This window comes from Doryrhamphus excisus, chromosome 4 (assembly GCF_030265055.1).
Source record: "Doryrhamphus excisus isolate RoL2022-K1 chromosome 4, RoL_Dexc_1.0, whole genome shotgun sequence".
NCBI classification, from domain to species: domain Eukaryota; kingdom Metazoa; phylum Chordata; class Actinopteri; order Syngnathiformes; family Syngnathidae; genus Doryrhamphus; species Doryrhamphus excisus.
The window spans coordinates 14,219,955-14,245,382 of NC_080469.1; the positions used below are offsets into that span (position 1 = coordinate 14,219,955).

Sequence of the window (25,428 nt, forward strand, 5' to 3'; positions counted from 1 at the left end):
GAGTTTTCGGGCATGTTGAGGCCCCCAAAAAGGCCGACGGTTGGCAGAATAATAATAATAATAATTAAAACTGCAAGCAGTGATGAGCGGGCTCGAGCACCCCGACGCGGTCGGGGCTACGCGCGGGTCGGGGGTACACGCGGGTTGGGGGCGCGCGCGTGTTCGGACGGGCGCGCGGACGCACCGTACGAAAAACCGCAACGATGGGATAAGCGGTAAGGGAGTTACGGCACTTGCAATTTTCCGCCCGGAGGGGGCGACGCCGGCGGGGAGGCATGTGCGCGGTCACGTCCCGTCCGGCGCCCCGAACCGCCATAAAAAAATTCACGACGATCGGACCGTGCGGTAGGTACTTGCTGCGGATATACGTTTCCGCCTGTGGGTGGCGCTATACAGTCTATGCGCCCACACGGTAACGGACCGGAGGATACCCCGAACCACCAGAAAAAATTTGGTGCCGATCCGACCGTGCGGAAGGAAGTTACGGCTGATATACATTTCCACCAGTTGGTGGCGCTATAGCGTATGTACACACACTGTCATAGACCAAAGGGTACCCCGAACCACCAGAAAAAAATTCGGGCAGATCCGACCATGTGGGAGGAAGTTACGGCAGATATACATTTCCACCAGTTGGTGGCGCTATAGAGTCTATGGACACGCAGATTCAAAGAGTGGAGGGTGACCCGACCGACCAAAAAAAAATTTAGAGACTATCCGACCATGTGGAAGGAAGTTACGGCTATATACATTTCCACCAGTTGGTGGCGCTATAGAGTCTATGTACACACACAGTCATAGACCAGAGGGTACCCCAAACCACCAGAAAAAATTTGGGACCGATCCGACTATGTGGAAGGAAGTCACGGAAGATATACATTTTCACCAGTTGGTGGCGCTATAGAGTCTATGTACACACCCAGTCACAGAGTGGAGGGTGACCTAACCCAGCAAAAAAAATTTGGGACCGATCCGACCATGTGGAAGGAAGTTACAGCTGATATACATTTCCACCAGTTGGTGGCGCTATAGAGTCTATGGACACGCAGATTCAAAGTGTGGAGGGTGACCCGACCGACCAAAAAAAATTTAGAGACGATCGGACCATGTGGAAGGAAGTTACAGCTATATACATTTCCACCAGTTGGTGGCGCTATAGAGTCCATATACACACACAGTCACAGACTGGAGGGTGACCGAACCCACCCAAAAAAATTAGGAGACGATCCGACCATGCGTGAGGAAGTTACAGCAGATATACATTTCCACCAGTTGGTGGCGCTGTGTTTTGAACATGGGTTCTGGAGCGTTAGGTGCGTCCTGTCATGATAGACTTCTCCACCGAAAATCATAGTGATACGTGCAACGGGTGGCGAGGGATAATGAATTGAAACTTCTAGGTGGCGCTAGTGTGTCAATTTAGATTGGTGTCACATGGGAGCACCACCAGGGCGCTCAGGCCTGGATTCTGACCTTACGTGTAAGATTTCAGCAGCCTGTGACCTTCTGCGGGCGAAATATGAGCCTTCGATGGTCAATGGCGAAGGCTGACCATTCGCCGTGGCCACGCCCACCACATGTGCTTTACACACATCACAGTCCATCAACTGACATCATCAGTCTGTCAGTCAAACTGTGTATTGACTTTGATGTACATTGCTTCAAGGCAAGGCCAGACACCAGGCTGGGCCAGATAAGGTAAAAGTTAAGGTTAAAGTAAAAGTTTGGTGGCGTGCCACGCCCACATCCTAAGTAGCAGCCCAAAATCCTTCGCAATTTAACGTGGGCCATCCGTCTAGTGTTCGTTGATGCTACAACGGACTCATTCGGTCAAACCCCCTAGGAGGAGTTCGTCGAGATACGACCCCTACATCCTCCCCCAAATGGCCGCCGCCACCTAAAATGGCCGACTTCCTGTTGGTTTTTGAACATGGGTTCTTGAGACTTTTTTGTGCGTCCTGTCACGAGTGATGTCTCCTCCGAAAATCATGCCCATACGTGCAACGGGAGGCGAGGGATAATTGTTTTAAAACTTGTAGGTGGCGCTAGTGAGTCAATTTGGCTTGGTTTCAAATGGGGGCCCCACCAGGGCCCTCAGGCCTGGAATCTGCCCCCCCTTATGAGTTTTCAAGCACATGCGACCTTCTGCGGGCGAATGATGACCCTTTCTTTGTAAACGGCGAGGCCTGAGCATTCGCCGCCAGGCCACGCCCACCACGTGCGCTTTTCCTGCATCATGCTCCATCAACAGGCTTCACCAGGCTGTCAGGCAGTGACCTTGTGACCTCGGTGTTCATCTGATGAATCTCCTGCCAGAAAAGGCCTCATGTAGATGACACGCCTTTAGCCTGTCGCCAATAGGTGGCGCTGCGACGAAATCAGGAAGTGACCTACGGGGACCTTCGGGGCGGGAACATGATCACATGTACCAAGTATGATGAAGATCTGACCACGTGGAGCCAAGTTATTCACGTCTACAGTTACGCTCAGCGTGCAAGGCCCGGACAAATGAAAAAGGGCAAAATTTGGGGGCGTGCCACGCCCACATCGTATGGAATATCCCAAAATCCTTCGCAATTTAACGTCGGCCATCCGTCTAGTGTCCGTTGATGCAACAACGGACTCATTCGGTCAAACCCCCTAGGAGGAGTTCGTCGAGATACGACCCCAACTTCTGGCCCGAAAAAGGCCGGCGCCATCCAAAATGGCCGACTTCCTGTTCGTTTTCCAATATGGGTTCTTGAGACTTTTTGGTCCGTCCTGTCACGATAGACGTCTCCACCAAGTTTCGTGACGATCGGTGAAAGTGGTGGCGGGGGCTAATTTTTTTTAAAATTCAAGGTGGCGCTAGAGAGCCAATTTTGGGACATTATATTTGAAACCCATAAAATATCAAATTTTTCGCCAGACCTGATGCGCTCGCCAAATTTGGTGAGTTTTCGGGCATGTTCAGGCCCTCAAAAAGGCCGTCATTTCGTCAGAATAATAATAATAATAATAATAATAATAATAAACATTAAAACTGCAAGCAGTGATGAGCGGGCTCGAGCACCCCGACGCGGTCGGGGGTACGCGCGGGTCGGGGGCGCGCGCGTGTTCGGACGGGCGCGCGGACGCGCCGGAAGAAAAACCGCGGCGATGGGATAAGCGGTAAGGGAGTTACGGCACTTGCAATTTTCCGCCAGGAGGGGGCGACGCCGGCGGCGAGGCGGGTGCGCGGTCACGTCCCGTCCGGCGCCCCGAACCGCCATAAAAAAATTTGCGACCATCGGACCGTGCGGTAGGTACTTGCGGCGGATATACGTTTCCGCCTGTGGGTGACGCTATACAGTCTATGCGCCCACACGGTAACGGACCGGAGGGTACCCCGAACCGCCAGAAAAAATTGGGTGCGGATCCGACCGTGCGGAAGGAAGTTACGGCTGATATACATTTCCACCAGTTGGTGGCGCTATAGCGTATGTACACACACTGTCATAGACCAGAGGGTACCCCAAACCGCCAGAAAAAAATTCGGGCAGATCCGACCATGTGGGAGGAAGTTACGGCAGATATACATTTTCACCAGTTGGTGGCGCTATAGAGTCTATGGACACGCAGATTCAAAGAGTGGAGGGTGACCCGACCGACCAAAAAAAAATTTAGAGACGATCCGACCATGTGGAAGGAAGTTACGGCTATATACATTTCCACCAGTTGGTGGCGCTATAGTGTATGTACACACACAGTCATAGACCAGAGGGTACCCCAAACCACCAGAAAAAATTTGGGGCAGATCCGACCATGTAGAAGGAAGTTACAGCTGATATACATTTCCACCAGTTGTGGCGCTATAGAGTCTATGTACACACAGTATAACAGACCAGAGATTGACCCAACACACCAAAAAAAATTTCAAGACAATCTGACCATGAATCAGGAAGTTACAGCAGATATACATTTCCACCAGTTGGTGGCGCTATAGAATCTATATACACACACAGTCACAGACTGGAGGGTGACCGAACCCACCCAAAAAAATTTGGAGACGATCCGACCATGTGGAAGGAAGTTACAGGTGATATACATTTCCACCAGTTGGTGGCGCTATACAGTCTATGTACACACAGTATGACAGACCAGAGATTGAACCGACACACCAAAAAAAATTTCAAGACAATCTGACCATGAATCAGGAAGTTACGGCAGATATACATTTCCACCAGTTGGTGGCGCTATAGAGTCTATATACACACACAGTCACAGACTGGAGGGTGACCGAACCCACCCAAAAAAAATTGGAGACGATCCGACCATGTATAAGGAAGTTACGGCAGATATACATTTCCACCAGTTGGTGGCGCTGTGTTTTGAACATGGGTTCTGGAGCGTTAGGTGCGTCCTGTCATGATAGACGTCTCCACCGAAAATCATAGTGATACGTGCCACGGGTGGCGAGGGATAATGAATTGAAACTTCTAGGTGGCGCTAGTGTGTCAATTTAGATTGGTGTCACATGGGAGCACCACCAGGGCGCTCAGGCCTGGATTCTGACCTTACGTGTAGGATTTCAGCAGCCTGTGACCTTCTGCGGGCAAAATATGAGCCTTCGATGGTCAATGGCGAAGGCTGACCATTCGCCGTGGCCACGCCCACCACATGTGCTTTACACACATCATAGTCCATCGACTGACATCATCAGTCTGTCAGTCAAACTGTGTATTGACTTTGATGTACATTGCTTCAAGGCAAGGCCAGACACCAGGCAGGGCCAGATAAGGTAAAAGTTAAGGTTAAAGCAAAGGTTTGGTGGCGTGCCACGCCCACATCCTAAGTAGCAGCCCAAAATCCTTCGCAATTTAACGTGGGCCATCCGTCTAGTGTCCGTTGATGCTACAACGGACTCATTCGGTCAAACCCCCTAGGAGGAGTTCGTCGAGATACGACCCCTACATCCTCCCCCAAATGGCCGCCGCCACCTAAAATGGCCGACTTCCTGTTGGTTTTTGAACATGGGTTCTTGAGACTTTTTTGTGCGTCCTGTCACGAGTGATGTCTCCTCCGAAAATCATGCCCATACGTGCAACGGGAGGCGAGGGATAATTATTTTAAAACTTGTAGGTGGCGCTAGTGAGTCAATTTGGCTTGGTTTCAAATGGAGGCCCCACCAGGGCCCTCAGGCCTGGAATCTGCCCCCCCTTATGAGTTTTCAAGCACATGCGACCTTCTGCGGGCGAATGATGACCCTTTCTTTGTAAACGGCGAGGCCTGAGCATTCGCCGCCAGGCCACGCCCACCACGTGCGCTTTTCCTGCATCATGGTCCATCAACAGGCTTCACCAGGCTGTCAGGCAGTGACCTTGTGACCTCGGTGTTCATCTGATGAATCTCCTGCCAGAAAAGGCCTCATGTAGATGACACGCCTTTAGCCTGTCGCCAATAGGTGGCGCTGCGACGAAATCAGGAAGTGACCTACGGGGACCTTCGGGGCGGGGCCATGATCACATGTACCAAGTATGATGAAGATCTGACCACGTGGAGCCAAGTTATTCACGTCTACAGTTACGCTCAGCGTGCAAGGCCCGGACAGATGAAAAAGGGCAAAATTTGGGGGCGTGCCACGCCCACATCGTATGGAATATCCCCAAATCCTTCGCAATTTAACGTCGGCCATCCGTCTAGTGTCCGTTGATGCAACAACGGACTCATTCGGTCAAACCCCCTAGGAGGAGTTCGTCGAGATACGACCCCAACTTCTTGCCCGAAAAAGGCCGCCGCCATCCAAAATGGCCGACTTCCTGTTCGTTTTACAATATGGGTTCTTGAGACTTTTTGGTCCGTCCTGTCACGATAGACGTCTCCACCAAGTTTCGTGACGATCGGTGAAACTAGTGGCGGGGGCCAATTTTTTCAAAAATAAAAGGTGGCGCTAGAGAGTCAATTTTGGAACATTGTTTTCGGGACCCCCACCAGATCGCAATTTTCGGCAGACCTGACGCGCTTGCAAAATTTGGTGAGTTTTCGGGCATGTTCAGGCCCTCAAAATGGCCGTCGAATCGGCAGAATAATAATAATAATAATAATAATAATTAAAACTGCGAGCAGTGATGAGCGGGCTCGAGCACCCCAACGCGGTCGGGGGTACACGCGGGTCGGGGGTGCGCGCGGGTCGTGGGCGCGCGCGCGACCGGACGGGCGTGCGGACGCGCCGTACGAAAAACCGCGGTGATCGGATAAGCGGTAAGGGAGTTACGGCATTTACAAATTTCCGCCAGGAGGGGGCGACGCCGGCGGCGAGGCGGGTGCGCGGTCACGTCCCGTCCGACGTCCCGAACCGCCATAAAAAAATTCGCAACGATCGGACCGTGCGGTAGGTACTTGTGGCGGATATACGTTTCCGCCTGTTGGTGGCGCTATACAGTCTATGCGCCCACATGGTAACGGACCGGAGGGTACCCCGAACCACCAGAAAAAATTAGGTGCGGATCCGACCGTGCGGAAGGAAGTTACGGCTGATATACATTTCCACCAGTTGGTGGCGCTATAGCGTATGTACACACACTGTCATAGACCAGAGGGTACCCCGAACCACCAGAAAAAAATTCGGGCAGATCCGACCATGTGGGAGGAAGTTACGGCAGATATACATTTCCACCAGTTGGTGGCGCTGTGTTTTGAACATGGGTTCTGGAGCGTTAGGTGCGTCCTGTCATGATAGACTTCTCCACCAAAAATCATAGTGATACGTGCAACGGGTGGCGAGGGATAATGAATTGAAACTTCTAGGTGGCGCTAGTGTGTCAATTTAGATTGGTGTCACATGGGAGCACCACCAGGGCGCTCAGGCCTGGATTCTGACCTTACGTGTAAGATTTCAGCAGCCTGTGACCTTCTGCGGGCAAAATATGAGCCTTCAATGGTCAATGGCGAAGGCTGACCATTCGCCGTGGCCACGCCCACCACATGTGCTTTACACACATCACAGTCCATCGACTGACATCATCAGTCTGTCAGTCAAACTGTGTATTGACTTTGATGTACATTGCTTCAAGGCAAGGCCAGACACCAGGCAGGGCCAGATAAGGTAAAAGTTAAGGTTAAAGTAAAAGTTTGGTGGCGTGCCACGCCCACATCCTAAGTAGCAGCCCAAAATCCTTCGCAATTTAACGTAGGCCATCCGTCTAGTGTCCGTTGATGCTACAACGGACTCATTCGGTCAAACCCCCTAGGAGGAGTTCGTCGAGATACGACCCCTACATCCTCCCCCAAATGGCCGCCGCCACCTAAAATGGCCGACTTCCTGTTGGTTTTTGAACATGGGTTCTTGAGACTTTTTTGTGCGTCCTGTCACGAGTGATGTCTCCTCCGAAAATCATGCCCATACGTGCAACGGGAGGCGAGGGATAATTATTTTAAAACTTGTAGGTGGCGCTAGTGAGTCAATTTGGCTTGGTTTCAAATGGGGGCCCCACCAGGGCCCTCGGGCCTGGAATCTGCCCCCCCTTATGAGTTTTCAAGCACATGCGACCTTCTGCGGGCGAATGATGACCCTTTCTTTGTAAACGGCGAGGCCTGAGCATTCGCCGCCAGGCCACGCCCACCACGTGCGCTTTTCCTGCATCATGGTCCATCAACAGGCTTCACCAGGCTGTCAGGCAGTGACCTTGTGACCTCGGTGTTCATCTGATGAATCTCCTGCCAGAAAAGGCCTCATGTAGATGACACGCCTTTAGCCTGTCGCCAATAGGTGGCGCTGCGACGAAATCAGGAAGTGTCCTACGGGGACCTTCGGGGCGGGGCCATGATCACATGTACCAAGTATGATGAAGATCTGACCATGTGGAGGCAAGTTATTCACGTCTACAGTTACGCTCAGCGTGCAAGGCCCGGGCAGATGAAAAAGGGCAAAATTTGGGGGCGTGCCACGCCCACATCGTATGGAATATCCCAAAATCCTTCGCAATTTAACGTCGGCCAGCCGTCTAGTGTCCGTTGATGCAACAACGGACTCATTCGGTCAAACCCCCTAGGAGGAGTTCGTCGCGATACGACCCCAACTTCTGGCCCGAAAAAGGCCGGCGCCATCCAAAATGGCCGACTTCCTGTTCGTTTTACAATATGGGTTCTTGAGACTTTTTGGTCCGTCCTGTCACGATAGACGTCTCCACCAAGTTTCGTGACGATCGGTGAAACTGGTGGCGGGGGCTAATTTTTTTTAAAATTCAAGGTGGCGCTAGAGAGCCAATTTTGGAACATTATATTTGAAACCCATAAAATATAAAATTTTTCGCCAGACCTGATGCGCTCAGCAAATTTGGTGAGTTTTCGGGCATGTTGAGGCCCTCAAAAAGGCCGACGGTTGGCAGAATAATAATAATAATAATAATAATAATAATAAACATTACGATTACAATAGGGCTTTCGCACTGGTCAGTGCTCGAGCCCTAATTACGATTACAATAGGGCTTTCGCACTGGTCAGTGCTCGAGCCCTAATAATAAACATTACGATTACAATAGGGCTTTCGCACTGGTCAGTGCTCGAGCCCTAATAATAATAAACATTACGATTACAATAGGGCTTTCGCACTGGTCAGTGCTCGAGCCCTAATAATAAACATTACGATTACAATAGGGCTTTCGCACTGGTCAGTGCTCGAGCCCTAATAATAAACATTACGATTACAATAGGGCTTTCGCACTGGTCAGTGCTCGAGCCCTAATAATAATAATAAACATTACGATTACAATAGGGCTTTCGCACTGGTCAGTGCTCGAGCCCTAATAACAGTTACAGCCCTAGCATCATGTAAATAAATGATGGAATTGTTTGTTTTCATGATTCTGAATATTCATTCATTTTCTACTGCTTATCCTCACAAGAGCCTATCCCAGCTGTCTTCGGGTGAGAGGCGGGGTACACCCTGGACTGGTCGCCAGCCAATCACATGGCACATGTAGACAAACAACCATTCACACTCACATTCATACCTATGGACAATTTGGAGTCGCCAATTAACCTAGCATAGCATATTTTTGGAATGTGGGAGGAAACTGGAGTACTCCCAGTTTCCCACTTTACTGGAGAAAACCCACGCATGCACGGGGAGAACATGCAAACGCCACACAGAGATGGCCAGGGTGGAATTGAACTTGGGTCCCCTGATTCTGAATATGTATGCTATTATGTAAGCGTAGATTTTGCATTATAGCTACGGTAATGTAGCTCATACAAAGAGTTCGAGGAGGACAAAAGCAGAAGGCTGACCATTCAACTAGTCTATCTTCTCAAATGTTTTCCAGGTTGCGTTGCTCACTGTGTGATCTCACACAAACATCTTAGCTACCCTAGCAAGCACCTTAGGAAAACAGGTTGTTATAAAAGTTATTCATACTTTTGTCTTTTAGAAAACAGAACAGTGTTAACAGTCTTGGAAACGTACAGTAAGTTTTTGTCATACTTTTTCACACCTAAAAATGTATCTATTTTTAAAGAAGTCGTGTTGAAATGTTTTTCTACTAACCAAGAAGGGCGATGGCGCGCTGTGCTCGGAGATGTCGTAGTATGTAACCTGCACGGGTAAGGTGACGTGCTGCGGACAGTAGGAGCCACTGGCCCCAATCTCCGCTGTGAAGCCCTCAATGCGGCCCGATGGCGAGAAGCGTCCTTTTAGCATAGACTCCTGGGACACATGTGAAGGGAAATGAACAAAACCATCTTCAGAGTCAGCACAAATAAATAGTAACATTACTGTGAACTATTTTTTGTGTTCTTTTATGTAAGATGATTATATATTACTGCAACAACACTTCCAGACCACGGAGCTAGCAAGCTTACTGCTGTATGCAGCATGTCATCATTCGCAAGGCGAGATCATTATCAGCAGGAACTTTTTGTTTTCCATCATGGCAAGCATCTTTTGACACAAAGATGGCTGAGGTAGCTAAAATCAAAGGTCAGCTAGGCAGCTACATGATATTTACATGACACATTGACCTGTAAATGCACTCAGGTGATATAATAGTGATAACAATACTGTATAATGTTATGTTATATGAGTATTATTTATATATCATCCATCGTTTTTTTCCATCTGTCCAATTTTACACAAAATGTACCATACATACATACACTCCGGATCAAAATTTTGAGACCAGTTGAAAAATTGCAAGAATTTTGCACTGTTGGCTCTAATTATGCTAGTTTAAAGTAGCACTTTAAAATGCAAAAGACCTGTAAATGCACTCAGGTGATATAATAATGATAACAATACTGTATAATGTTATCTTATATGAGTATTATTTATATATCATCCATCTGTTTTTTCAATCGGTCCAATTTTACACAAAATGCACCATACATACATACACTCAGGACCAAAATTTTGAGACCAGTTGAAAAATTGCAAGAATTTTGCACTGTTTGCTCTAATTATGCTAGTTTAAAGTAGCACTTTAAAACTTAATGCAAACAACCTTTAAACTGACATAAACTGTTTGAATTCATAAAAAAATTAGACCTAAAATGTCCATTAAAGTAGCTCCGCCATTCTTGTTAGTGTTTCCAGGAGGTTGCTCCAGATGGTGAAGATGGCCTCACGTAGGGCATCCATTGTCTGAAACTGATATCTGTTTTTGTAAACTTCCCTTGCCATGCATCCTCAAATGTTCTCGGTTTGATTTAGATCAGGGGAACATGCAGGATGGTCCAAAAGAGTGACGTTATTCCTCTGCCTTTGTCAGACGAGCATTGTGAACTGTGGCGCTGTCCTTTTGAAAAACCCAGTCATTATCATGACATTATCAAATCATGTGTGGAAAACATCTCAGGTGCGATCCCCTCATCATGTCAGTAACATTGGAAGCCATCAGGGCCATCAAGGTTACATTTTTGTCCCAAAATGTCCCATGTTTGGTGCTCTCATGCAAATTCCAAATGGGCAATTTTATGTTATTTTTTTTCTTCTTAAAACCCTTGCCACATAGATGCTGTGTGAAAGTTATTGGACTGCACTCGTAAGTAACAACTTTCATTTAGGCCAAGGATTCTCTTGTGTCTTAAGGAACATCCAACCAGATTCTACTGCTCAGGGCAGATTACATTGTTTTTGGGTCTACCACTTGACTTTTTGTTCCATAACCCAGTTTACAATGACTGTTTTACTGTGTCCAATCTCAGCAGCAATGGCACACTGTGAGAGGCCTTGCTTATGCAGCTCAACAATCCGACCACATTCAAAGAGAGAAAGCCTTTTTGCCTTTGCCATTAAGAGAACATGACTGCCAATCATCACTGTGAATACCTGACAGAAAGTTGTCAAAAAATGGTTCCTCTTTGGGCAATGAAAGCATTACCACTCCAGCAGCAACACAACATTCTGGAATGTCTACTATTTTTATGAAAAATATATATATATAAAAAAAAACATACTGAATAATATACTGAAGTCGACAACATAACTTCCAGAAATTAGGCTAGTTCGTCATGAACTAAAAATGTATTTTTTGCGAATTTACAGTTTGCGTTAAAAAAAAAAAAACAATGTAAAACATAATTACAAACAATATAAAACATATTTAAGAATCATGGTAGGGAGCCTTTAAACTTTTAATCAGCTGATAAACAGCCCATATCACATTAATGGCTGTTTAATTGTGTCATTTTGTTTCACTCGCATTTCTTCATTTTGCATTTTGTAGCTATACTTAGAACGTCCTTCAGATCCAACAGTGCAAAAATGTAAATTCTTGGAATTTTCTCACATAAAGTATAGAAAAATGATTTGGGGCAAGGAAGAATTCAACTGAATGAAATGAAATGAAAACAGCACTGGCGGGTCACCACAATTTTTACCTCAAAGTTGCCTAAAAGTGACCTGCTGATGGAAGAAGAGGGCCAGCTGGACCGGGCCAAGGTTCTGCTGTCAGCATGTCTGCCACTACGTAGCTGCCTGTTGAACACAAGCAGCACATGCCAGAGCAGAACGGTCAGGTATGTTACATGTACATAAACACACTAACTTGTTCGGTTTCTCTCACACATTTCATCAGTGATGAACAATACTCACCTTTTTAGACGTGCACCACCTTTTAGTCGCCTCCCTGACCTCGTGCAGTCTGTGGCACACTAAACACAAAGACGGGATGAGCAAGTTTTTCAAATGGCAGTATTTCCCCAAAAATATTAATATAATCCAAGCAAAGCAAAAAAATCATTTGGGAGTAACTGATAACATCATTGTGAATCCAGGTGTTCTCTTATTACTGCTATTACTCTTGCGTAACATTGAAGAAACGCTTACCGCTACACCATTCATGCTAAAGGTCACCTAGCTGCCAGGTGACCCTCCGCTACGTCTTCGCTCGCTCAGCCCTCTCCTGACCAGTCATCTTAGCCTCATCACGTCGTCACGCCACACATCATGAAATTCAATCAAAGCCAAAGATTCAGACGGCCTCTGATGACTGTGATGTCATCACTTCTAACTTCGCTCCGCCACCGTTTGCCTTGCTTGCCCTCGCACCTCTTTGCTTTTCAACCTGTGAACTCTATTGTCACATCACACCACTCACGGAAATCTAAACTCTAAGCTCTTTCTCGTCTTCCATGTGTCCGCGTATTCACTTCCAGAACAGTTGTATGAGAGGATGCATGTACCATTGTGTGTATTTCTGTGCGTGTGTATGAGCCCACTCAACCTGGAACAATGGACGCTGTATACCTGTCAATGGGCTTCATTCTGGAGATACTCTGCTTGTTCCAGGCAGTGCTTCATCTTCCACTTTACAATACAATATGACAAATATCTTATTTCTACTGTTCGTTTATTCTGGATACTGACAACTAAACCAACTGGTAAACACTTTGATGGAATTAGAATTGCTGGCTCGGTGGACCACAACAATGTATTCCAGTTGGCATTTTCCAGCAATGTATTAAACCACCATCCAATGTCAGGTTGACAGCATTTGCAATCATGTTTTATATTTGGGTAATGGTTTTTCCAGTATGTTGAAGCTCTAAAATATAAATTATTGCTGTCTGTGAATTTGTATTTCTTGACAATAAAACAGATGACATTTGATGAGGATAAATCGACAGGTACAGTTGGTCAAATTCAATTTTGTTTCAGTCATTCTTCCCTCCAGGTAACTACTGTTAAATCAAAATAAAAAAAAATATAGCTATATGAAAAGTTTATTTGTATGAGATATAAGTCAGGCATTTGTAAAGGCTTGAAAAAAAGGTTCTGCACCACTAACTAAATAAATGTACTTTACAATGGGGGTTGCATGATTGAGTTTGTGAGGAGTGTGTGCTCACCTTAGAGCGCTCCCTTGCAGAGGGAAGAAGGTGGTTCCAGAACGGAGCCGCTTTCGCATCAGTACTGCGACACGATGCAGGTCCTAGTCCAGGAGCTAGTAATGACAACCTGCTCCTCTTCGAGGTCGAAGGTCCCTCATCTTCTGAACAGGACTCCATGGTTTCGCTCGGTGACAGCAATCGCTTCTTCGCTGGCCAGTGGCCCGCTGAAGACAAACGGTGGCCATTACTGCTGGGAGTCTTCTCCCAGGAAGACAGTCCCTTGCAGGAGGAGGCCGCAGCTTGGGTAGCACTTCGCTCAGGGGGGGAGGATTCCAGTCCAGCTTCCCATTCTGTAGCCTCTCCAGGTTCTTGTAGTTCTGTGTGGTGTGGAGGGGAGAAGGGCCCTGGGGGGCTAGTGGGGCTAGCAGGACTCGGGGTCTCGTATGTGGGCATGTCATACAAATGAGGACTGGGTTGCCCTCCAGCTGTGCCATTGCTACAACTCTCATTTCCAGGGCTTCCTATTGAATAGGTGGGTGTGCGGCCCCCATTAGGGGGATCAGGTTTGACTGAGCTTCCATGAGAATAGCCCTGGTCACAGTAGTGCCCGTGAGGGTCACACATTGGAGGTGATTTTGGCGAGAGGGGAGAAAACACATCAGGGATTGGTCTGTCATGATTGTGCTGAGCTGGACGCCGGGAGGGGTTGTGGCTTGGGGAGAGGGGAGGAGATCTAGGCAGCACTCCCCCCTCAGAGTCTCTGTGTTCCATTTGTGGGCAAGAATATAGAGAACTAGAACCACCAGAGCTCTTTACTAAGCCCAACCCCACGGCTGGCATGGGGGCTGGCCCACACAACACTCCTCCCTCTAATACTTCTATGTCCGAACAGTCTGCCACAAGGGGGCGCTTGTGAGTCAACTGGGGCTCCTCTAGCCCCCGTTTCACACCCATCCGAACAGGCCTCTGTTGAGCATCATTGTGGGATTCTGTGGCAGTAGAAAAACCACCCAACTGGGAGAATATAGAGAGCTGGTAGACCTTTTGATGACGCAAATCCTCTTGGTCAAAGTGCCTGGCAGCCCCTGGTCTAACCCCTGAGTCCAGGCCCTGTGCAGGGGCCGTGGGAGGAGGCAGGTCCCCCTCGTGGGCTGGAAGCTCTAGTGGAGCTTTTTTGTGGGATAACTCCACGTGAATGTGCCGCATGTTTTGTTTGCCAGAGGATGACAGTACTGACTGTGTGTGCAACAGGGTCCTCGCCACGCCACAGGGCAGAAACGGCTGTTCCACAGGAATGTGAAGTCCTATAGTTCCTGTTGGCTGGCTGTCATCCAGCATGAAGCATAAAGCTGAGTTGCACAGCACCTGGAAGGAAAGAAAAATATGAAATGATGGGATTTAAGATTGGGTATAGTTAGATTTTATATGTCTTATAGGAAATGATGGTGGATAAAACATCAGGTTCATGAGCCAATTGCTTTAACATGATAGAGAACAATGAGTAGACCCCTCACATATTTACAAAGTCATAAACATGTTTTCTATGCTCCAACTCTGAAAATATTTCAACTAAAAATGAAGAATCCTATTTTGCGGCAACTCACTTTGGGTTGGGTCTGGAACAAATTAACCGCAATTAATGAAGGATTACTGTATATTGTTACAAGGGACAATGCATAGTAATATACAATACTATACTAATAAATAAATAAAATAAATAGAAATAAAGATTGGATATACTTAATGGCAGTCAGTGTGCTGCAGATGGAAATGAAGTGATGCATTCAAATTTCTCTGATATTGCTGAAAATGAAAAATCTGCGCCTCACCTCTGTGCCTGTCCTTGTCTAATTCCACACACGTGGACACACAGCATCTGGAAATCGTGTCCACAAAAAAGGGTCTACACAAGCAACATGTCTACCACCAAAGGATCTGGCAAGGAAGACATGAAAATGTAATAAAAAAATGTCTTCATCCACATTCCTGGTTGTTCATTTGAACTTAACTTACCAAAGTGTCTCGTCAGTGTTGCAGTAGGCTCCTAAGAAAAGGTTCTCCTGAAGAGGAACCAAAGGTGACTCTAGTGGGACTCCATCTGTGATTGGCAGATAGCCACACATGGCCACCCTTGTCACCTGGGCGTGGTTTGCAGAATGACTGTGTCATCATGACAGGGTCATAACATCCAGAATCCCTGCAGAGACAGAAACCACAGAAAGTCAGCATGAAGCCGTTTGCATTTTGATCTACTTATGTTAATAATCAGGAATTAAAAGGGGAGTTTAGAATGTTAAGGGAGGTTTTCCCATTCCATAAAAGATATTGTTCCATAGTCATTCAAGAAAGATTCAAAAGCCTATGTTGTGCATATACTATGCAAGGATCCTTAAAGAACAATAACTAAAAATCGATAAAACATAGCTAATCAAGATTTATTTATTTTGAATGATTACATTTATGCCCTTGAACACAACAAGACCATAAACAGAAGATTCATCCAATCACAAAAAAGTTGAAACTGGGATGAAGCCTAGTGAAGCATGTCTGACCCACTTGGACCAGAAGTTGGGAATGTACCGAAGGGGGCGGTGTCACAGTGAAAATGTTGCCGTGGCAACAAGTAGCCCAAGGATAACGGTTCCTTTGTACTTGGTCACAAAGAGGAAGAAGAAAAGCAAGAGAGAGGGGTAGTGGATGTGGTAGTGTTGAGGGGAGTGAAGTGTGATGGGGTTTTTTGGAAGGGGGTGCTGAAGAAGGTGCTGAAGAAATATATGTACATTAGAAAAGAGAAGTGGAGGAAAACTATTACCCGCTTTACTGTGAATGAGTAGTTTTTGTGTATTGGTACTTTTGGTCATTTTTAAAATCCATATCTATACTTTCCCATAAGCATGTTTTTGCCATGCAGTAAATTTTGCAGAAAGCGAATGATTCATTTATTTATTTGTGTTTCATTGTTTAAAAAAAAACAACCTGTTTTGAGATTTATACCACTTGTTCCTTGTTAGCAATGTACAGAAGTAACTAGTAACTTTTTACTTTTACTTGAGTACATTTTTTAACTACACGAGACGTACTGCAAAATAACTGTACTTTTACTTGTGTGCGGCATTTCAGTACTATTTCCACCTCTGCAAATCACACACTCATTGATGTGTGGACTGGTTATCTACCAAAATATATGAACACAAGTATTTTTTTAATTGATTAAAACTGAACTTCTTTTTGCCTGTGGCGGCATTTTGAATTACTGTGGATTATGGAGGGGATGTTGCCGTGTGCTGCCTGTGGCTTCCTTGTTTAATTAACTTTACTAGTGCTAATATGTCACACCAGCATCTTTCACACAGAGATCCTGTAAAATAGCCACATGAGAGCCATAACAGTAGAGGCAACATTTATTGGCCAATGCCTTTTATACAGAACACAACAAAGTGGGATGCTATCGCAACTTTTTGCACAACAACTCAGCGTGACATATAAAATACTTGTTGGATAGCGACAACTGCTTTCAGCATAACAGAGTCTTCCGCATTAAATGTTTACACCTCCTCTCAGTATTGTAGAATAACCTTGTACACAAGGTGTAAAGTGTACCGCCTCATTTATGGGTCTGATCCTCACCTAGCTACACCTCGAAAAAAAAAATGTAATCCATGTCATTTATACAGAACAACGGCACAGAGAAAGGGTGGAAAAATGATGGCTTTTATGGGCAGGCAGACAGCTAGGCGTACCTGACCCCGTACCTGAAATAATGATCAAGTGGAAGGACATACTTTGCAGTAGTCTCAAAAGTTGTCTGATACTGTTACCTCAGAGGGAGGATGGTGTTCAAAAAAGCAGACAGATGGTGAGAAATTCTACCAGGTACCACCACCACACACAACCAATTACTTTCGAGACAATGTGAGGCGTGAAGCCTTTGTCACCTGCAATTACTCACATGACGTATGGCTCCCTCTGAAATCCCACAGCGTCTACCTTTGAGAGGTTAGAACACATACTATCATGATGTAAACTAATGGACTTGCTGTTACACTCATATTAGGTAGCAACTAACAGTGCTATTTCAGTCAAACAGATCCAGTTAACAAATGAAAGACTCAACATAGCACCAGATATTAGCTCTACTATAAGAACAGGTGGGGTCATCGAAGGCTGAGTCCCCAAAGGGGCGGTTAGAGGGTTGGGGGGATGGGTATGGAGAGTGGTATAGAATCACACACAGTCAACGGTGAGTATTTATAGTCGTCCCCAGTGTCAGAGATCACTGGAGCACCCAAAGGCTCTGTGCTAGGTCCCACTTGATTTCTGACCCTATTTTGAACTGGCATTGACTTCTGAGACTTTGCTGGGGGCACACAACCAATTTTAGGGTGAGGAGGAAAGCACAAAAAGGTTACCCAAGGCAATGCTGTGTTTGCTCAGTGGTTGTGCTGAAAAGGAAGTACAAGTTTGAAGTTTTCAGGCTAAAACGAAAACAAACAGAATCATTGTTGCTGAGCATAACAAACTCTTACCTCCAGAAAAAACAATGTGCAAGTACAGGACAACATCACCTGCTGGAAGAATGAAGTGAGCCACAAGCTCTGGCTTTTTTGCTTTTTGGTATACTCAGTACATAGGAAGAGGTAACAAAAATTGTGATTCCAAATGTGCAAATAGTCTGGTTTTAACATTAAATAAAATGGCAAATTCAGTTTTGCATTAGTAAAAGGAAGAACCCCATAGTTCCCCGATAATACAATATAGAAAACCCTTTAAGAAATGAGAATATCTGTCAGAAAGTCAGAAAGCTGTTTTTCATAAAGAGTTGTCCAAAGACTTTGAACCCACAATTATATGATTGTATGAGGACAGTGCAGTGAAAGCTTCAGCTTCATTTCAAATCCACAGGGCACCCCGTCCTAACAAAAACACTGCACTACAACTCATTCCTAACCTGTATATTCATCCATATCCAGTATATATAAAAGGAATACACCAGTATGTCTTGGTTTCAGTTGTTATGACTTGATTGTGTGATATCCAACTTTCACTTTTTAGGTTTGAGCGCTTTTTGTTGTATGGAGATTTGTGTCTACGTAACCCTCAGTAATATGTATGCAGGTTTGGGGGGGGGTCAGAGTTCACAGCCTGGACCTTGCCTCAGGATATACCACCACCTTTGACCTGTGTGTCTCCACCACGACATCCACATGCATGCTTTTGTGTTTGTGTGCACAAAGAATCTCTACTTTATCGCCGCTTATCCTTACTAGCGTTGCAGGCAGTTTCTTTAATTCATTCATTCATTCATTTTCTAGCGCTTATCCTCACGAGGGTCACGAAGGTGCTGGAGCCTATCCCAGCTGTCTTCAGGCGAGAGACAGGGTACACCCTGGACTGGTCGCCAGCCAATCACAGGGCACATCTAGACAAACAACCATTCACACTCACATTCATACCTATGGACAATTTGGAGTCGCCAATTAAACTAGCATGTTTTGGAATGTGGGAGGAGACCGGAGTCCCCGAAGAAAACCCACGCAAGCACGGGGAGAACATGCAAACCCCACACAGAGTTGGCCGAGGGTGAGAGTTTCTTTAATACTAACCTGAATTTTACTAGTAAGATTACTTCACGGAAAATACAAATCTTCCCGCATCTTTAAACGCCCGCTTCATTCTTCGTCCTGTGTGGGTTACGTAGGCACGTTGGTGACGGAAGCGATTCTTCCAAACATGAAAAAAATAATTTACTTTATATTTTAATTTAATTAATTTAATTTTTTTGTAATCGAGGTATTCGAATTATCCAAATAATAGTTGCAGCCCTATTCTATTCCATTCTAATCTATTCCACAACATGCTGCGATATACAAATATGACATGTCCAAGCAGGGGCATTTTATGCAGGACAGTTTTTAATTAAAAATATAAAAATTGTGTTTGTTTGAACAGCATTTTGGAAGGAGAAAACACAAACTTTTTAAATGTGACTCAGACGTTCAAATTGTGACTGTAAACTCCTGTGTCCCTGTTCTGTATCATCAGCACCGACATCAAGATATATGGGGATTAACCTGGAAATGTGCCATCTTCTGAGGGAGTGTCAGCTGTAACAGAGGCAGTGTGACACCAGGGTGTATGGGAATTAACTAATTAACCTGGTGCTTCTGTTGCTCTGTAGAGTTGACAGCACTGTCTAAAGTACTTTTAAACTGTCATGTGAAAAAATGAAGACAAAAGAGTACACAAAATGGTGAACATTTGTCAAAGCATGCACCCCTACTGTGTTGCCTATTCTATTACATTTTGACATGATAGTGCTGTTATTAAAAACCCTACAGTTTGACCGTGGAAGTTGGACTTTCTCACCCAATTTAACATGCTCTGCATAGCACCCACCCTAAGTTAAAATTGTTGAGCCAAATCACCATTAAATTTGTTTCACATCTTTAGTGGACTGATAGGACTGATTCCATCTGATCATCGATTGACTTACATTATCATTCATTAGTGGTGGGTGCCTATACATTTATAATTATTTGGGGCTTAAACCTGGATTGTGTTGCAAGGGAACAATTGACAATTGAAAAGGAAGGTGGGTGGATTCTGGGGCTGAATTTAATATAATAACTACACTTTTATTGGAAATGTTGATCTGAAATCAGAGGAAAATGTCAACATCAAGCTAGCAGAAGGGGGGTAATTACAGGTAAAATTCTGGTCTGGTGGGATGTGTATAAAAAGGCACTAGGAGATTTTCCAGTCTGTGGAAAAAGAGGGCATTATGTTATTATCATGTATATGCCGTGTCCTCAATTACACCAAGCAGAGGTAGGATTGCGTCAACACACACGTTAACAGCCTCCCAAATTCCTCTTGATTGTCTCATCAATTTGAGCAAGACCCCACCCGGACGAGCTCAACACACAATGACATCGTTTTTAAAACACAAGCTCAGTGTGCTCAGGCTTAGCCATCAAACTGGTGATTAGATTGCAGGAGGAGGAGTGTGGAAATCTAATGTCACCTCGTGGACGCGGGGGATGGAATGACAGCTGACTGTGTGTGTGTGTGTGTTGTACATGCATGAGAGTGTGTGTTTATGAGTCAACACACAAACAGGAAGTTAGGTTGATTGAAACTTTTGGACCTCAGAGTGAGATGGTGATTCACTTACCGCTCACAGCTACAATAGCCAAGCTTGTGTGTGTGTGTGTGTGATGGTGGTGGGGGTCATCTAAACTAAGCTGGCTCAGTGGGGGCATAGTTGCTGAGAAGGCTGTTTGACAATCTCCCTGTCCCTCTGTCATGTGGCCATTTTGAGGCAGACGACAGAGCCCAGCTGAGAACATAACAATATAAAGCAGCAAGGGAGAACTTGTGACACTCACCCTCGACACCAGCAAAGCTTCTTCTGTTTAGTCTGGTCGAGGTGTCTTCTACGTCCTCCAGGTCAGATTGCCTTGCCCCTTCTTTGCTGTACTTCCTCCACAAGTAGTTAAGAGTCACCCTGTTCGCTTGTTTTGGCAGTCTCCTTTCCTCTTCCTCCACCCTGAGTCACGCATATGAATACAACTCAGAAAGCCATCAACAACTTTAGCCCCCCCTCACCCATCCTTGCCCCTCTCTCCCTGAATTTCTCCCTAACTGCCCCCCTTCCCTCTTTCTTCCTTTCTCTCATTGGCGCCACTCCACACCATCTTGAGCACAAAAGCTTCCTCACATGGTCGTTCCTCTCCTACTCCTCACCCCCTCATCTCTTCTTCCAATACTGCACCTCCTTTAAAGCGTCTCTCAGGATTGCACCCTCCCTTGCTCTCTTTTACTGTTTTCTTCCTTCCTCTCAGCTGTTGGTAGAGCTAGGCCTGCTTTGCTCACTCAGCACAGAGGACATGTACAGGGAGGAGAAGAAGAGGGGGGTGGTTATGCTATTAGCTGACTGGCTGTAGGAAAGGGGGGTCAGCTGTAGTGGTTAAGATGCTGATAGGCGAAGGGAAGGGAGGAGGCGTGAACTAACAAAGCTCCGCCCACCTGCTCCTGCTTGGCCAGTTGTGCAGAAGTAGAAAAGGAGCACTCAAACAATGTGTTTGTGTTAAATGTCTGGCAATGACAGCACCAAGCAGTGTGTGTATGTGTATGGGGCTTTCTCGTGCATCACTTAGGATATGTCAACAAGTGTAAAGTTACACATGCAGAGAACAACCAGCAGCGACTATGCTATAATATGTACTCAAGGCCTGGAGTTGGTGTTTCTTTGTAAAGAAACACTACACACAGGCGCACCAACTGCTTGTCCTCCAAAATAGTCTTCTGATACCCTGTGTCTGCAATAAAGACTGTGGTAAGTAATGTGACTCCGGAGGAGCGATGAAGCCAGTGTACAGTTTACTGGAGAGCAAAGTTATACGTTATAAGAAATGCTACAACAATATATTTTTTTGTTTCAAAACAAAAAAACCGAGCTGGATACAGTCCCTATAACACAAACCGTTCTTAGAATTTAGACAATAAGAATACTGCCATCATATTCAAACATGCTCACTTTCATACCTGATCAGTCATCAGTCATCCCTTGTTTATCATGGTTAACTAGTTCCAGACACGGCCGCGGTAAGTGAATTTCCGCAAAGTAGGAATCCTTATTTATAAAAACACAAAGATAATACGTCTGCTTTCATCAATAAATAGGGAAATTAAAAACATCTTTAATAAAAATGATCCACCAACAGTGGAAAGACATGCTAATGAAGGCACAGATATGTTACATCTATTCATAAAAGACTAGTGGAGACATCACTCCTATAATCCAAAATGTCAACCCAACATGCACAGCAGAGTCTTAAAAATGATTTGTTTACACATTACAGTGTTTCCAGGTGTGTGACTGTCTATATGTGGAACTCCCATTTTGACTTGATCATTTCTGTAAACAAAACCTTAAGATGCAAATATCAATACATTCCACCCTCGTCTCCCTTCCTTTGTTATCTTATTTGCACACACACATGTTGTGTGCAGCATGCGTAGTGCATGAGGCCTGGGCCAGGCTTATCTAAAGCAGGAGTGCAGATAGAGAATGTGGAAAAAGTTTATCAGCTGAGCACCAGAGGAGGCGTGTTGGGAACGTGTGCATTGTGCCATCTGTGTGCTAATAAGGGCCATGGTGTTGACGAGGCAAGAACTATTCTTGAACAGCATGATGGTGGTTGAGGACGACGTCTTTTGTGGGAGGAGTGCACCGAGAAACATGCCTGAAGCTGTGAAGAAGACACACAGTTCACCGCTCTACCCGTTTCTTTTGTTGCTGACACAAACATACCACACTGGGTGAGCTTTATCTTTATTTAGCAAACTCAGGGCAAGTTATCAGACATGTGCTGGTCCCGACATGTGAGACTAAGCCATTGATAGCACTGTCCCACTGTCTGACTCCTCAATGACTTCTGTCTCCAACACATGACAGAAACACTTACTGCTTACTTTTGTATACTAAAAACACATTCTCTGCTTCATTAGTCACATTCAATTATACCGTCTGGATCATGAATTTAGCAAAAAGTTAAATTCCATTTCATCTGCGTTTCTGCTGGAATCATGGTATGCATGAGGTAGCTTCTTCTTCACCGTATTTGTCAACTTTATCAGATATTCTGTAAAGGGCAATATAAACGTGTAATTTAGAAAGATCCTTTGCACGATAGTGATCCTTGATGATGGCCGCAGCGGTGAAGCAGCTTGGACCAAATATGCAGCCAGTGTTGGCGGCTGTTTCTCTCTTTTCTGACCGATGTGTAATTTCTAGGGGTTTCACGAGACACTCAGTTCACAAGACAACAGACAAGATTGGGTCTACGTGAACGAGAGGAGACCAGATTTTAATATATATAAAGCACATGGTGGCACGGTGGTCGAGTGGTTAGCGCGCAGACCTCACAGCTAGGAGACCAGGGTTCAATTCCACCCTCGGCCATCTCTGTGTGGAGTTTGCATGTTCTCCCCGTGCATGCGTGGGTTCTCCGGTTTCCTCCCACATTCCAAAAACATGCTAGGTTAATTGGCCAATCCAAATTGTCCATAGGTATGAATGTGAGTGTGAATGGTTGTTTGTCTATATGTGCCCTGTGATTGGCTGGCGACCAGTCCAGGGTGTACCCCGCCTCTCGCCCGAAGACAGCTGGGACCCTCGTGAGGAAAAAGCGGTAGAAAATAAATGAATGAATGAATAAAGCACATGCAAAAGATATATGACAATGTAGTACAATCTACAAATTTAATTTCTACTACGTTACACTCTTCTGCACCCTGTGTGTATGCTAAAGGCCCCGCCTCCATCCACTGAGACAAAGAAACTATATGTCTGACAAAAGGTACTCACTCCATTCATGCTATTGTTCTCTGGCGCAAAGGTGCCAATACAACCGATACAAGTTGTACAACGCTCTTCCTGCCTGTTGGGGGGGAGGGCGATGAGCAAAACAGACACATATATATTGTACATGGCCATATGTTGAAGCCGGCAAAATCATCAAGTTCCATTTTCATTGCTGGTGCGATTTTTTTTGTTTCGTAATTTATTTAACATACTAGGCCTAGTGTCCACAAGAAATCTTGTCACATTTTAATCTTGCAAAAATCTTGTGACACAAGATCATGTGATTCATGTGATACCCCTGCTAATTTCACTTTTTTTTTTCCCAGGGAACTGCCATGGAGAAATTCTTTTTTTTTTTTTGCAGAGTTCATTCACTTTCAAATTTGAGGGAAGAGCTGCTCCCTATCAATTGATATCGATATAACAAGGTGTTGTAGAGTATCGGGATATTGGTAAATGACATGAAATCCAGAAGGTTGGCGTATATATTCTTCCACCACGTGCACACAATTAGTTCTCAAGCGAGTTTGCATTCATGAAACAAATTTAGTTTTTAATGACTTTATAGGAGTGCGTCGTAACCACAAAACGTTGCCACTGCAGTATCATGAGTGGTCAGCAGCTTTATCAACCTCTGCATGCACTTTAACATGTGGGTCATGCACTTGCTGAGCAGCTGAGATGTATTGCAACAGTGGTCTGGTTGTTTTTTCAATACATTACTTTGAGGTCCAAGGGAGCTATGTTTATTTTCTGCTTTGTCACGTACTACAAAACATTATTATTAAGTTGGTTTGTTGTGTTTTCATATTTCACAAACAACACCCTTTCTCCAAATATGGAGACAACCTTGTGGGACGTCCACATACACACACACAAACCATCGCATATTTCGCTCGAAGTAATAGGAAATGTTCCTTCCATATTTTATGGGGAAAGATTTTAACAAACAGAATACTTCTTCTGCATTGCACCTATAAATAAAGACATGTGAAGACAGGAAAGGAGAGGACATAGAAGACATGGGACACTGAAACATTTCTGTGGTCTGCTGTTGCTTTTCCACAGCAAAGTTTGTCCAACCAATTTAACAGAGACTTTCTGCGGCCTTACTGCACTTCCACCTCCAAACACGAACCATTGCATATTTCTGTCCATTTAAGAGCCCATGTTGCCTTCCATATGTGGAGGGAAAGGGGTGTGTGCCTTCTGCATAAAGCCTGCCCCACCTTTTCAATGGCAGCCGAGGAGAGAGAAGTGTTGAAAACAAACTCACATTCCATTATGATGACCATGCACTGAGGCGTTTGTTTTGGTGTCTTTATAATAATGTAGCAGGTGGGACTTTTATCAAGTGAAACACTTTAAAAAATGTATTTTAATGACAACAAGTTCACAAACATTTAATGGAATGAGACAGGGAAAGGAAGAAGGGATGTGAAGGAAGGGTGGGAAGGGAATGTGTGTGTATTATGTGTCTGCATATGAAGAGGGTGGATGGTTGGTGGTGGGGGGGGGGGGGGGGGGTGAGTAATACTTAGCATGTTTAAAGAGGCACACTTATTCAGTACATATGTTAGTGTACACAAGAATGTGTACTTATTCATGAGCTAAAAGCTGGCGTCTGAGTGGAGCAAAAGGCAAACAGTGGAAGACAGGAAATCTGTAATGTTTCGCCATTTCCACAAGTGATGAATTGAGCATGCAATGGTGTCTTGGTAATTTCTGTGATGCAATGTGTTTGGTTTTACTGTAATTTTGTTTCATTGAGTATG

General features: G+C 45.2%; 1 protein-coding gene across 3 annotated transcripts in view; it reads right to left on the reverse strand.

Annotated features, from left to right (window-relative positions):
- The window catches only part of LOC131127753 (atos homolog protein B), a 54,889-nt gene that overhangs the window by 22,110 nt on the left and 7,351 nt on the right, over nucleotides 1-25,428 (reverse strand). For 2 of the 3 annotated variants that reach the window (XM_058069964.1, XM_058069966.1), the window contains exons 2-8: nucleotides 20,673-20,833; nucleotides 15,298-15,481; nucleotides 15,114-15,219; nucleotides 13,303-14,649; nucleotides 12,047-12,105; nucleotides 11,833-11,929; nucleotides 9,503-9,661 (exon numbers count right to left, since the gene is read on the reverse strand). In XM_058069964.1, coding sequence (XP_057925947.1) covers nucleotides 9,503-9,661; nucleotides 11,833-11,929; nucleotides 12,047-12,105; nucleotides 13,303-14,622 — 1,635 coding nt within the window. In that variant the 5' untranslated portion in view covers nucleotides 14,623-14,649; nucleotides 15,114-15,219; nucleotides 15,298-15,481; nucleotides 20,673-20,833. The remainder of the gene's footprint in view (nucleotides 1-9,502; nucleotides 9,662-11,832; nucleotides 11,930-12,046; nucleotides 12,106-13,302; nucleotides 14,650-15,113; nucleotides 15,220-15,297; nucleotides 15,482-20,672; nucleotides 20,834-25,428) is intronic. The other variant, XM_058069965.1, reaches the window with a different exon arrangement.